This window comes from Phyllobates terribilis, unplaced genomic scaffold (assembly GCF_046119375.1).
Source record: "Phyllobates terribilis strain yellow unplaced genomic scaffold, ASM4611937v1 Scaffold_5__5_contigs__length_657084704, whole genome shotgun sequence".
NCBI classification, from domain to species: domain Eukaryota; kingdom Metazoa; phylum Chordata; class Amphibia; order Anura; family Dendrobatidae; genus Phyllobates; species Phyllobates terribilis.
Window position 1 is genome coordinate 231,900,370 of NW_027362765.1, and position 13,238 is coordinate 231,913,607.

Here is a 13,238-nt window from a genome sequence, read left to right on the forward strand (position 1 = left end):
AATATACTTTTGTTTGTGGCACAACTCCTTTAAGGGACTTATGCATATGTTCACAATACAATGCCAGAATACATTGATTGGGAAATTCTATGGGCATATGTTGTACCTCTGTTTGCATTAATTTCACATAGAGCATACATGTCAAACTCAGGCCAAATCTGGCCCGCAGTGTAATTAAATTTGGCCGGCAAGAAAATACCCAGTGTCTACAAGAGCTGGCCCGCTGGTAGACGGCACATACTAATATTAAAAATCCATACCCCACATGCTTGATGAAGCAGCACTGTGAGTACTTCCAGATTCTGGTGCCCACGTCCCCCCCACACACACAAATACACACACAGACCCCCACTCCTTCCTACGGCCTGCTCAGTGCCACATCCACTGACCCCCTTCCGGCTCTTCCTATAGGTAAGCCTCCATTTTGACTACCTGCTGTTATACTCATTCTGCCTTGCAATGTTATGCCTATCTCATCTTGCAATTTCCTCCATCACTATGCCTCACCACTGGTCTTATCTCAACATTCCCTATAAGCTAAGCCTGCTCCCTGACTGGATACCATCTTCACCATTCTGCCTACACTACTTTTTGCCTTTCACTCATACCTATGTATCAGCATTCTTCCTCATTACTGGTCTCATCTCCCAATACCCATACATATCCCATCACCCTCTAATACACCCCCACATCTTTACCTATGCGCTGCACAGGTTCCCACTAATCTTATAATTTTTTTACACAATTTTAGCTGCCTTTTTCTGAGTTCCATCTCATCTTCATGTCTAGTTCTCTAGTCCCACCACTCCAACCTCTTGACCCTTACGTCAGTCATTTGAACAGGTGCTAATAACTCTGACTACATAACAGCCTTATCCATTCCTGCACACCCCTCTTAGCAGTTTACATACTTGTTACCACCACTCTTTCCTACCCTTTACCAATTGATCCTATTTTTTATACTGTTTTTTTTTTTAACACATCCAATTGTGGAACTTATTTTTATTCTAAGATCTATTAATTAAAATGTACTTTCTTTGTGGGAAAACCCCTTTAAGTTTATTTCCATCTGAAAAGGTTCATCGTTATATTTGATGGTAAGGAAAAACATCTCAATTGTAGATATTTTTTTAATAAATATCAAGTTTCGCCCGTTACTTTGTCCAAGTTTTTAATTTTAGCCCACTGTGTATTTGAGCTTGACATCCCTGACATAGAGTCATACAGTCGATGTAGTATACTTACCCTGAAGTCCATATCTAAACTGTCTTCTGACACATCGGGATCGCTAAGAAGGGAATAGTCGATGCCTATGTAATCATCCACTGGATTCTTTACTGCAAAAGAACAATGAATAATAAAAACATTTTTAGACATCAGTGGCCGAACCGTCAAGTTTACATCGATTTTTTGAAGAGCAAACCTCAACCTTCAGACAACGTTTCACACAGGACTTGTCCTCCTACTCACCTGGGACAGTGTTAAGCATGGAATTTAGCAGCACCATCCCAGCATGTCTCAGTGCTGGACAAATCTGTAACAGAACATCAGTTCTAATTATGGGGTCTTCTCCGCATTAGAAAATACTTATAAAAAGCAATATACATTTACATCGTGGAGCACAAATGATGAATTTACTAATCTATTTCAAGTGTCATCATGATTGAGTCAGAGGATGGCAGGAAATGTTAGATATTGACTTTCCACAAGAATTTCCAAAAGTATTATAGTAAGGGCATACCCATCATCACACTTTGATGCTAATGTATATTTAAATGTATACGCTACACTTATCTTTGCCATTAGTCCATGGCTATGGGTTTATTTGTTTCTACGCAAGTGAATTGAGCTTGTTACCATCTGCCTGGATTTTATGTATGTGGTTAGATTACCAGCTTTCCTGGGCCGAAGATTGATACCACAGCATATGTTGTTACTACCCCAAGGCTCTTTTGGTAGCCCTCCTCTAATCTTCAGCCAGATCAGTGTTTGGAAAGTTTGGTGTATTGGGAGAAGAATAGGCAGCACTTGTACCTACCTGTTGGTTTAGTAGAAATCTCATTCCAGTAGTTATGAAAGAAGCAAGAAAGTCATACACCCTCCTGAAATAAAAGGAACCCAAGAACGTGAGATTATGAGAAATGGTATTTATTTATTCGAGTGGTCTAAAAGTGTTCATTTTGCTTAATTTAATATATATGGGGTCGATCAGAATGGAGAGGTGGCTACACGTGCTACTATGTCTGACAATGAATGAAGCAGTGGCATGCATGAGTGACCATCTCTCTATTCCAGTGGGGCATTTCAGAGTGCCATTCTCAGGATAGTTGTGGGTACCAGCGGTCAGACCCCCAGGATTCAGTAAGTCCTACATTGCCTGGGTTCCCCACCAGTCTCTACGTCAAGCTCAGTCTAGACAGACATATGAATGCTGCCATTCACCAGTCACAATGTTGATCAACATGTCACCGCTGTAGCCAGATATTGTGCAGAGAGTATTATTTATTCTATCTTCCAGCTTACTGGGATTTCTTTTTTAATTTTCATTGGCTGCATAATATCTTTAAGACTGTCATACTAAATTTCCTACTACATGTCACACAGGATAGGTGATCACTTGCCTAGTTGCAAATAACCCTGGGATAAGAAGATGATCGCTGACCATCTAACGAATCTTGTCCATTATATGGAATTACTTAGGTTAATATAAATTAGGTGCCTCAAATTTGCCACAACATTTGGCAACATTGGGCTTAATGCATTAGGCACATCAGTGTTATGAATTGTTAATCTGCTCTGGAATTTGTACTAGGGCAGAATCCATCACATGATAGACATCATTAGTGCCAGACAGACCCCGTTGATTAATAATGGGTCAGTCAGGGTTCTGTCGTGGTTTCCCTCCTCTTACTGGAAAAAACAGCACAGCAAGTCACACTAGTTGAGCCAATAAAAATCAATAAATCTGCAACGTAACCTCCAACACAGATGTGAACCAAGCAGGCAGGAGATATTTGCTGCCTGGTCATGTGCCATTGAATCTGCGGACAATATACCCAACTTCATTGCGCATGCCCATGCAGCAAAGATGTCATGCACATACACGAGATTCATAGAACTGAGGAATAAATGTGGACAGTGCATAGAATGTAAATCCCAGTGGGGGTGAGATTGCAGCAATTGAAGCTGGACTAGTCTGGATGAGTAGATGTCCTGCTAGACTAGTCCTGCTCAAGTAGCACGATATACAAACATAAAAAATATATATTTTTATACAGAAAAAAAGCTCTAAAATATAATGGTGGTGGTTTAAAAGTGTTGGGTGACCTCACAGGTCATTTGATCACCAATCTGGCTTCAATTTATAGTTGCAAGTCCACTTCGGAAACAAACAGCAAGCAGCAGCTATTGCTGAGGCAAGCTAATTTTGACCACTGCACTGAATATGGACTATTAGGCCACGGCCCCACTATCAGTATTTGGTTAGTATTCGGTCAGTATTTTATCTCAGGAGTGGGAGACAAAACCAGGAGTGGGTGATAAATGCAGAATTGGTGACTTGTTTCTATTATACCTTTTCTCTGATTGTTCCTCATCTGGTTTTGGCTCCCACTCCTGAGAAAAAATACTGACCAAATACTGACCAAATACTGATAGTGGGGCCGTGGCCTTACATGCATTGTTGACTATTCAGATGAAAGCCCAACCAAGAAAATATGGACATCAGGCTCTTTTTATTAGCAGCTCTTCAGTCTGAATATATTTATTCTGTACCATAACAAGAACATAGTAGTAATTTCGAGGTAATGTACATTTGTATTATTGTGTTTCAGCTGATCTCATAATATGGTAGTCGTCTTACTTTAGTGTACCGCTGAATCCAGCCTGCATTCTGTTGATTGATGCATTACATGTCATATTGGAAATCTTCAAACGTCCCTTTGAATCCCTGGTAAGATCCAGATCAGTTTTAATGTGCACTCCTTCCGCTGAGGCATTGATCATCCCCACGTCATAGCTGAAGAGCACATAACATCATCATTCTCTTATTTTACCATAACATGTGGGAGAGATAAGACATAAGGTGGCACTAATAGCAGGAGGACACTCACAAGAGCCAGTAGAGAAGTTTTCTCTGGAAGTTGAGGCTTATAGATGCATTATTAATGTCTAATACCAGTTGTCTGTTTGGCTGAAACAACAACTCAGACTGGGACAGCTGTAGGTTTGTGACACGTACGCTGGGAAGAAAGAAAGGCTCAAATATAATTCATTTATGAGACAGTACCTATAGACAATTCAGGGTTCAACAGCTACAGAATGTCCATGTAGCCAGTTACTACTGCTTATTATGGAATAGTGCTACAAAGTCAAGAAACATCTAAAAGTACATCTACCAAAATTGAAAGACGTTTTTCCTTTAACTTAACTTTTGACATATCATAACATATATCACGAGAAAACATTGTAGATGGTGAATGAGCTGGGAAGCCCAACAGTGCTCTGATAAAAAAGGGGCTGCTTGGAGATATGTCTGAACCTTGACAACTGAGGTTGGAGATTTCTATACCTACAATTTCCAGCATAATTTTGAAGCACCAAAGATTCAATGGAAAAATAAGTGCATTTGTTAAGAATCTATAGCATAATGCATTCATTTATCTGAAAACTGGCATAAATCATACCACAAACCTACCTAGGTTACAATGTCTGATGTATTAATAGCCAACAATACATTAAATGTATTAAAAGCATGCACCACTTAATGAATTTGCACATTTTATCAAAATATATGTCACTGGTTCTCCGCTGCTCTTGTTCTAAGTTTGGGTCCCGCACCGGTCTTTGTGCTATATGGTTAGTCCAGCTAGACCTATGACTGCTGAAGTCAATCACTGGTCACAATGGTAATCAACGCGTGTCCGCTATACCCCGTAATTGTGACCAAATTGTTACAACTACAGCCAATGATTGACTGCAACAGTCACACTTCACTAAGAACCACAGAGGAAGCCGGTGGGAGACCCGGGAAACATTGGTATAGTGACAGTCGGGGATCAGCAAGGTATCATTTATTTTATTTTACAGTTTTCTGAGATTTTAATTCTTTAACATTCAGTGGCTGTCCAGTTTATTTAAAACTGCCATATGAAATGCCATGTTGTTGTCAATCAATCTGTGGTTGGTACAGTGGATGAAACTATCTGCAAAAGGAACCTGTGACAGACTACAGCAAGGGATGAGCAGCATCTGCTTAGTGACACTCATCTCAGGATAATCGTCAAGTTCCAAAATCAGAATGTGATGATTACACACAATATATACAAAGACAATGGACAATTTACATTGACATTTATGATACACACGATCATATACAATTCGACAGGGACATTCATTCACTTTAGGATTACTTACTTGTTTATGCTGTAGCTGAATCTCCCCTCACTTCCATTCACATCTGGAATTGTGATGTTCTCCAGCTCCTGTTCCACAAACTTCAATCCCTCATGTTTGACTAATTCAAAGAAACGTTCATTTAGTCTCCACATGGTATGAGACAAAACCCTTATGTATGCTATATTTACAGAATATTTCTTTGCCTTTGGAGCTATTGCTATTCTATTTGTGGTCAGAAATCAGTTTATCATTAGAACACATTCAGTCCACCATAACATGTCTGTCATATCTCTACCTGGATCTGCTCTAGCAACGTTTGCCTCTGATGCCAGGCGCCACACCATTCACTCTGCGGGAAGCACTGGTGATAGAGGAGATGTTATGCCCACTATTGCTGGGCTAATGGGTTTGTGTGCTGTCCGGCTGCCCAACAGGTGTAATCAGCTCCCTCTGTGGCTAGTTCCCCCATATTGCTTGGCTTCTTCTTGTGCTTTGGAGCTACTTCTGAACCTGAACGTGATCTGCTTCCTGACCCAGCTTGTAACCTGATTACATGCATTATATTATCCCAACTGTCTTTGACAAGACAGCCAACATCTGTTGCATGCAACCAAGTGGACCCAGGGAAATCCAGACCCCTGTATAGGGGTTAAAGAGTGAAGGCTGGTTTCCTCTAGGATCTGCTAGAAAGAGTGGCTTGATCCAAGTCTGTCAGAGGTAACCTTTTGGGGCTGATGGCTTATGACAGACTTTACAAGATGTGTTCACATACTATACATTTTCAAATACATTTTTCAAATATTTTTCCAAGGATAATATAAGGCATACAGTATATATAGCATATATAGAATCGGTGTCTCCTAGGTATTTACTCTGCAAAGTTATTTATGAAAACCACATAAAAACACTACCTAAACTTGAGCATTAAGGTACCCATACACCTTCAAAAGCAAAAGTATTTCCTCCCGACCCTCTATACTTATGCATGCTCTGTTTGGCCAAGTAGGTATGTGTTTTCAGTGGGGAGAGGGAAATAAGCTGCTGACAGACATCTTTGGTGACAGCTAATCTCCTCTGTGGGGGGAAGAGAGTTGGAAGGCCCTCATCTACATAAGATAGTCATCTGGTCCATCTGAAATTGGCAAGTTTGGGAAATTTTGCTCTATGAGAAATGAGGACCATAATGGGGTATTTTCACAAAAAAATTATCACCTATCCAAAAGATAGGTGATACTTGTGGATCATCACCACAAAGATCACAATCGATCCCTAGAACAGAATTTCTTCCTGTTCTAGTGATCGGCAAGCATATTACACATGTTCAGCAATCGAACTGGAAGTGTGGCTACAGGGAGAAAATGAACTTATATTCTCGCTGCAGCTCCTTGTTTCCGTTCATTGACTGACAGACTGCCCTGTAGTGTGTGTGCATGGAGCAGTATGGTAATTAAGGTGCAGAGGGAGTGACTACAGCACTCTCACCATATAGTGACAGTTCATGGCCCCGACCCCTGCACCACAACAATGACTGTATGCAAGTGGCTGCTAGCAGAATAAAACCTAACATTCTCCCTGCAGCCGCACTTCCATTTACACTTATTTAAAATGCTATTTACCTGCAAATTATAAAGTGCATGTTATAGTTACACTCAAGTCCATGCAGCCTATTTTCTCTTTGTCTCAATATTAGAATTGTCTGATGGCCAAAGAGAAAACAGACTTACTAAGACAAATTTTTCACTGCCGAGAATACTTTAATTTGAATACATCATTTGCATTTTATGCGCCGGTGTTAAGCCATGCCTTTTAGGAAATGAAGTATGCAAATTTGCATCTGCCGACATTTATGCAGTGGAAACTGACATTTAAGGCAAATATCACTATTTATTAGAATATAAAAAGTGCAAGCCATTATGCAAATATGGCATGCACCATAATGTGCTACCTTTTCAGACCAGAAATTCTCCCTTATATTTATATAACCTAAAAGAAAAAAAGAATACAGCAAGGAACCTGCTTAGAAGATCCCTCAAAATATAGAACAGCAACAGGCATGGGTAACATAGTCATGCCAACCACAGTATCGGCTTCATCCATATACTGTCTGGATAGATGAGTACAAATTCATACATTTTTCAATATATCTTCTATAGTGTTTGTACTGGCTGCCATGGCTTAGTTAGCGTTAATACACTCTTGTTATATTTTAAATGGTTAACCTGTGGACATAGTGACTGAAAGAGTGGTTGATGATTCCTACTCACCAAACTGTAGACCTTTGGAGGTGATCCGTATTCTGCAACCGGGGTTCTGTGAAGATGACTTCGACAACACAACAGGTAGGACCAGTAAAAGAAGGTACACCAACACCGCCATATTTCCTTACAGCCTAAAAAACAATTACAATGAAACAAAACTTCAACAACACATATGATATAGGGCATTTAAAGACCCTGCATGAAGTAACATTGATGTGTGCAGGCCAAGAAAACATTAAAAAATCTGTTGAATCTGCTAGTCTGGGAATGATACACAGACAACAGTACCACTTACATGGCATGGCATGCATTTACTCAGGACACAGAGTGCACCTTTATCTCAAGTTTTCAGAGTTTGCGTGCCTTCTCTGTCTGTACTAAAGACTGTGTAATTGTATAAAAGGGGGTGGGTGGGCATTCCATAGAAGAAAACCATGTGTCTGCAATAGGGATCTTTGAGGAAAAGGACTGAAAACATGTTAGTCCTATCCTTTATTACTTGGTAGTAAGAACCTGTGCAGTACTCTCGAGAGGAACTGAATTGTTAACAAACAAAGGATTTTGTCGAATTGGCCCAAGGATCATAAAAAGTCATGAAGAGGTAAAGGAACACCAGGTCCTTTTGTGCAGAGTGATAAAATCTGGCATAAGGCTCCTTCGTGCCCAGGCAGCAGTGAGTGCTGCCTATTAGAGGTGCCCTATCTTTCAGCATTAGGATGAGGTGCTGGTTGCCACGCACAATGTCCCGATGTTGGTTAGAAACTGGACCCAGTGTTCTGTAGGAGCATTTAGAGCAGAAGACACCCATGGATTGATAAGTATTGTCTGGTTTGGAGTCTGAATGAATGAGGGACTGATTTGTTTAGGGGTCAGGTCTGGGGTCTAGATACATGAGTCTTGTCAAGATCATAATTTTCTTGGTATGTAACTGCTTTTACCTATAAGGGTACATATGAGTATGCAGCAGGATAGTAGCATTAATGGATAGAGAGGATTATATTGCTACAAAGATGGACTGCAGATCTAGGAAACCAAAAAGGTCTAAACATGTCCATTTCTGCAGTAATCAGAAGAAGTTGTCATGGCTGCCTGGGTCAGATAGATAAGTAAAAAAGTGAAAAAACTTAATTAAAGAAGTTGTCATCTGTGAGACACCATATACATTAGTTATTTATTCTTCCTATTATTTCTAATCAATATTATACTCTCTTACATAGTCTGCAATATCTACTCTACAGCATGTAGTCACTGTAGGACATTGGTAAATAATTATTATTGGTAAATAGACAATATGGACCAAATTATTGGGACACACCTCTTCTTCACTGAATTCAGATTTTCATTCAGTCCCATTGCCATGTGTGGAGTGAAAGAACTAGACTTGCCCACCCAGAGTCCTGACCTTAACCCCACTGAACACCTTTGTGATGAACTAGTGCAGAGACTGCGAGACAGCACCTCTCATCCAACATCAGTATTTGACCTCACAAATGCTCTTCAGAATAAATGGACAAAAATTCAACATTCCAAAATCTTCGAAATCTTGTAGAAAGCCTTCCCAGAAGAGTGGAAGCTGATTTAGTTGAAAAAAAGTCCTACTTCATATTATTGCCCATGGATTTAAGATGCAATGTCTGAAAAGCTCCTGTAGGTGTAATGCGTAGGTGTCCCAATACTTTTGTCCTCATAGTGTATTTTTTGCAATAATTTACTTTTTTTTTTTAATATATTAAGCCTTCCCAGAAGAGTGGAAGCTGATTTAGCTGAAAAAAGTCCTACTTCATATTATTGCCCATGGATTTAAGATGCAATGTCTGAAAAGCTCCTGTAGGTGTAATGCGTAGGTGTCCCAATACTTTTGTCCTCATAGTGTATTTTTTGCAATAATTAACTTTTTTTTCTTAATATATTAAATGTAAAATTTTGGGTTGGTACAAGTGTTATGGAAATGACTGGTGAGAAGGCTGGTTTTGTAGGAGGTTGATGTTGAACGTTTGTCCCCCAGAATTGATTCCACTTGTGGACCTAGGCACCTCATGACCACTCTGGTCAACCTCTATAGAAAATGTAATGACAGATAACAGCTTAACAGAATTTTTTAACAAGTCAAAGGAAAAGCAAACGATCATATATTCTAGTAGACTGACTGGTGAATTCAGATAGAAATGCTCTTAATGAATGTTTGCCCTGAAATGCCACCCATGTGTAGAGCTACGTCATGAAGTGGTCTCTTGGTCTTGATCATCCCTTACTGTTAATTCAGCAGATGTGGTCAGATTATATTCGGTAAATAACAGATGTTAGAACCCTGTGATGTGTTCCTATGAATAACAAAACCTGAAAGTTTCACAACAAGCATTACAACATTTCTTTATGACTTGATAACTGTCTGCAGATGAGTATGTGAAAAGTTAACTAGCAAGAAACTCCTTCTAGATCTCCGTTATAGCTTGAGGTTTAGACAGTACCACATCATAAGTTTCAAAAACGAAACATTAGCTGCTCCTGTCCCTATCATTATACTTATAAAGCGTGTGTGGGCAACCAAATTCATACTTACAGCCCACTCTTTATAGTTACACAATGTACACCTTACGTAATGCCAGATTTTACTCATGGCCCCTATTTACAATAATAATAAAGTATGGGGAGACATACAGAGCAATTACATAAAATAAGAACCCCTCCTACAACAAAGACTTAAAAAGAATCCATCAGTTCTCCTTATGTGTCTGTTTTAGGAAATACTTGCATTTACCATGAAATGACAATCCTGGATCATCTATAAGGGTGAGACCAGATGATTGTGAAAAGGGTTTTTCAAGCCAAGCATAAATTTTTGCAGTCACTCTAAGGGCTTGTGCTGATGACTGTATAACTCAGTCGAATGCTATCCGTCATTTTGATGGATAACACTCGTCACCATGTTATTCCACGGGGCTGTGCACATGTCCGATTTTTTCCTAGGACCAAGGTGGCCTGAGGAAAAAAAATCGAAGCAGATAATTGGATGGCACTTGCCCATTCATATCTATGGGTCCGTGGAAAAAAATCGAGCTGCACTCAGATGACATTCGAATGAGATCTGATTTTCACAGACTGATATTATAGAGAAGGTGGAGAAAATCAGATCACATTCTGATCATACTATGATCTGCGTGTGATTAGCATAATCAGACTGACTGGACATCACAGTGATATGACGACCACTCAAGCTGACAAAGGAGTGGAATCCTGACAGTGTGCAACTAAAATTAGGCAATCTGCAGTCACATAGAGTGACTGTGGAAATTTAGGTTTAGACTCTTTAATGAATTACTTGCCAAACTGTAAGGCTGATTATAATGCCTCACGGAAGTACGGAGCTAAGTGTGGCTGGCACATGTACCATGGCACACACATTTTCTGGTCCTTAGACCCACAACTGTAGATGGACTTTCTGCATAGATACGATACCAGATACAACCCTACAGCATAGATACATTAAAGGGGATATCAGGGACTTTAAAAAAAGGCATGTAGTGGCTAACAGAGGCAACTACCAGCCTGTTGTACCTGGTGCCGGTTATTGACCGCTCCTGCCAGAGATTCAGCTGCTCCCTTGTCAACAGAGCAGCAGTTTATCTTCCTGATGACTTGGGACCAGACTTGTCCATCAGCCTCCTCCAACTGAAAAACAGATTTCCTATGTGGAGTGTTTTTCAATTGTACTACGAGGTTAATGGACAAGGCTGGTCTCTTGCTCTTCCATCAGCCACCATTTTGAGGACAGTCTGTGAGAAAAACTGCAGTAACAAGTGCAGGAGGAGAACCTGTAATATTTATATATTAGTTGGTGCCAAAAAAACATGTCCCCAAACACATTTGTTAAAAAAAAATAAAGTGACCAGCCTCTTTAAGTTCTTGCATTCAGTAATGTAAATTAAATGACTTATTTTATTTACATATTGTGACATGCAGAAGTAGTGCTGTTGCTCCAAAAGCATCCACCAACTATAAGAGATAACACAGTCACAAGAGACAGGAAGTGTTGTGCCTCAGAAGCATCCAGCAACTAGAGGGGTTAACACAGTTGTAATAGTGGGGAAGGGCGTAGCCTTCCCTTGAGACTGAGAGAGTAAAAGGAAGAGTTCCTGAAGACAGACCTCCCCAACTGTGGTAGGCCAAGCTAAGGGGGTTAGCTTTAGTGGTCCGGTTGGTAGAGCAGAGGGGGAACTTAGTGCCCTTATCAAGCCTAGAGAGATATAGAGCTTGTTCCTGGTATAGTTCCTTCTGGGCTGTAGTACCTGAAAACAGCCACAAGATGCCACTGTTCGGGGTGCAGATGTCAGGATGAGTCTGCTAGCCGAGCTATAGACAGTGATGGGTTAAGGTTCTGTGATGACAGCTCACTGAGGGTGGGCATATTAGGAAAGTCTCTGTTTTAATTTCCTGAATCAGGAAGTGATAGAGTAGTACAAGAAGGGATTGCGACCTGATGAGACAGCCTTACTATAGTGGCTGCTAGGGTAGACGGGAGCTCCGAACCCTCAGACAGTGAGATCCCAGTGCGCAGTTCTCCCCACGCAAGAGCACGAGTCCTGTTCGCTCGCCGTAGAAACTCACCAAAGCGCAGTGAGGACACGGGGCACTTCTGGTCTGCAGGCAGCAGATGAAGCTAAACAGTACTCCAAGCCAAGACGTGGGGGAGAGATATCGGATCCGTTCACTGTTAATACAGAGGAGTCTCTAGGGCCAGGAATTATAGCCACAGAGATGCTCCGCTTAAAGAGGGAACCAGGGCTGAAGCAGTTAACGGCGCCTGTGAGGGAGATGATTGCCTGTCGGGCCTTATCCATTATATCTGACTGTAAATACTGTAAATATTCCTCTTCCCCAAGTAAAGTCCAAGTTCTGGTTAAGAACCTCGTGTCCTCTGAAATTATTGCTGCCCTGGTCCCAGAAGAAAATTGCCTGGAGACAGCCGCGATCGGATGGCGTGAAGTAAGTGAAGAGCACTACATACACAGCCACACTTCAGAGAGAGGACACGTATTGTCTGTAGGGTGCCATAGCGAGAGGGGGCTACAGCTCGCCCACGACTACCTCGCTGGGGCACCTTACATTTGGCGTAGTCGGCAGGATGCGAGCTCCTCGCATGAAGAAAGCGGGGAAGAGCCGACACAGAACACTGAGGAGAAAGTGTTGGAAGGCATGCGGCCCAAGATGGCGGCCCGAAGCATGGATTCCAAGATGGTGACGACGGCGGTAAAGTCTGGGAGAAGAACCGCCCATCGTGGGAGTGGACGGCGCTGGAGAGCGCGAAAAGATGTCCAGCCCCTACGAGTTCCGGCCCGAAGAGGGATGGGCCCAGCGGTGAAGATGCGCCCCAGGATGGGACGTCCAGTGAGGAAGAGGGCGCGGCGCAAAGTGAAGTCCGGCCCCGTGAGTATCAGCGCGCGCAGAGAGGGAGCGCGGCTGAAGGCGGAGCGGCCGAGAGTGACGAGTGACGCGGCGGTCGCGTCAGAGGTCCGGCCAAGGAAGAGGCGGAGCTGGACGCGCAGGACGCGCGTCACCGGTAAGCGACCGGCGCCATTTTCTGTC

The 13,238-nt window shown here is 41.6% G+C and overlaps 1 protein-coding gene across 1 annotated transcript in view; it reads right to left on the reverse strand.

Annotated features, from left to right (window-relative positions):
• Positions 1–13,238, reverse strand: part of PLTP (phospholipid transfer protein) — a 62,829-nt gene that overhangs the window by 16,841 nt on the left and 32,750 nt on the right. Inside the window, exons 2-8 of the mRNA XM_073683903.1 lie at positions 7,662–7,786; positions 5,416–5,515; positions 4,113–4,241; positions 3,863–4,018; positions 2,039–2,102; positions 1,471–1,534; positions 1,246–1,337 (exon numbers count right to left, since the gene is read on the reverse strand). Coding sequence (XP_073540004.1) covers positions 1,246–1,337; positions 1,471–1,534; positions 2,039–2,102; positions 3,863–4,018; positions 4,113–4,241; positions 5,416–5,515; positions 7,662–7,773 — 717 coding nt within the window. The 5' untranslated portion in view covers positions 7,774–7,786. The remainder of the gene's footprint in view (positions 1–1,245; positions 1,338–1,470; positions 1,535–2,038; positions 2,103–3,862; positions 4,019–4,112; positions 4,242–5,415; positions 5,516–7,661; positions 7,787–13,238) is intronic.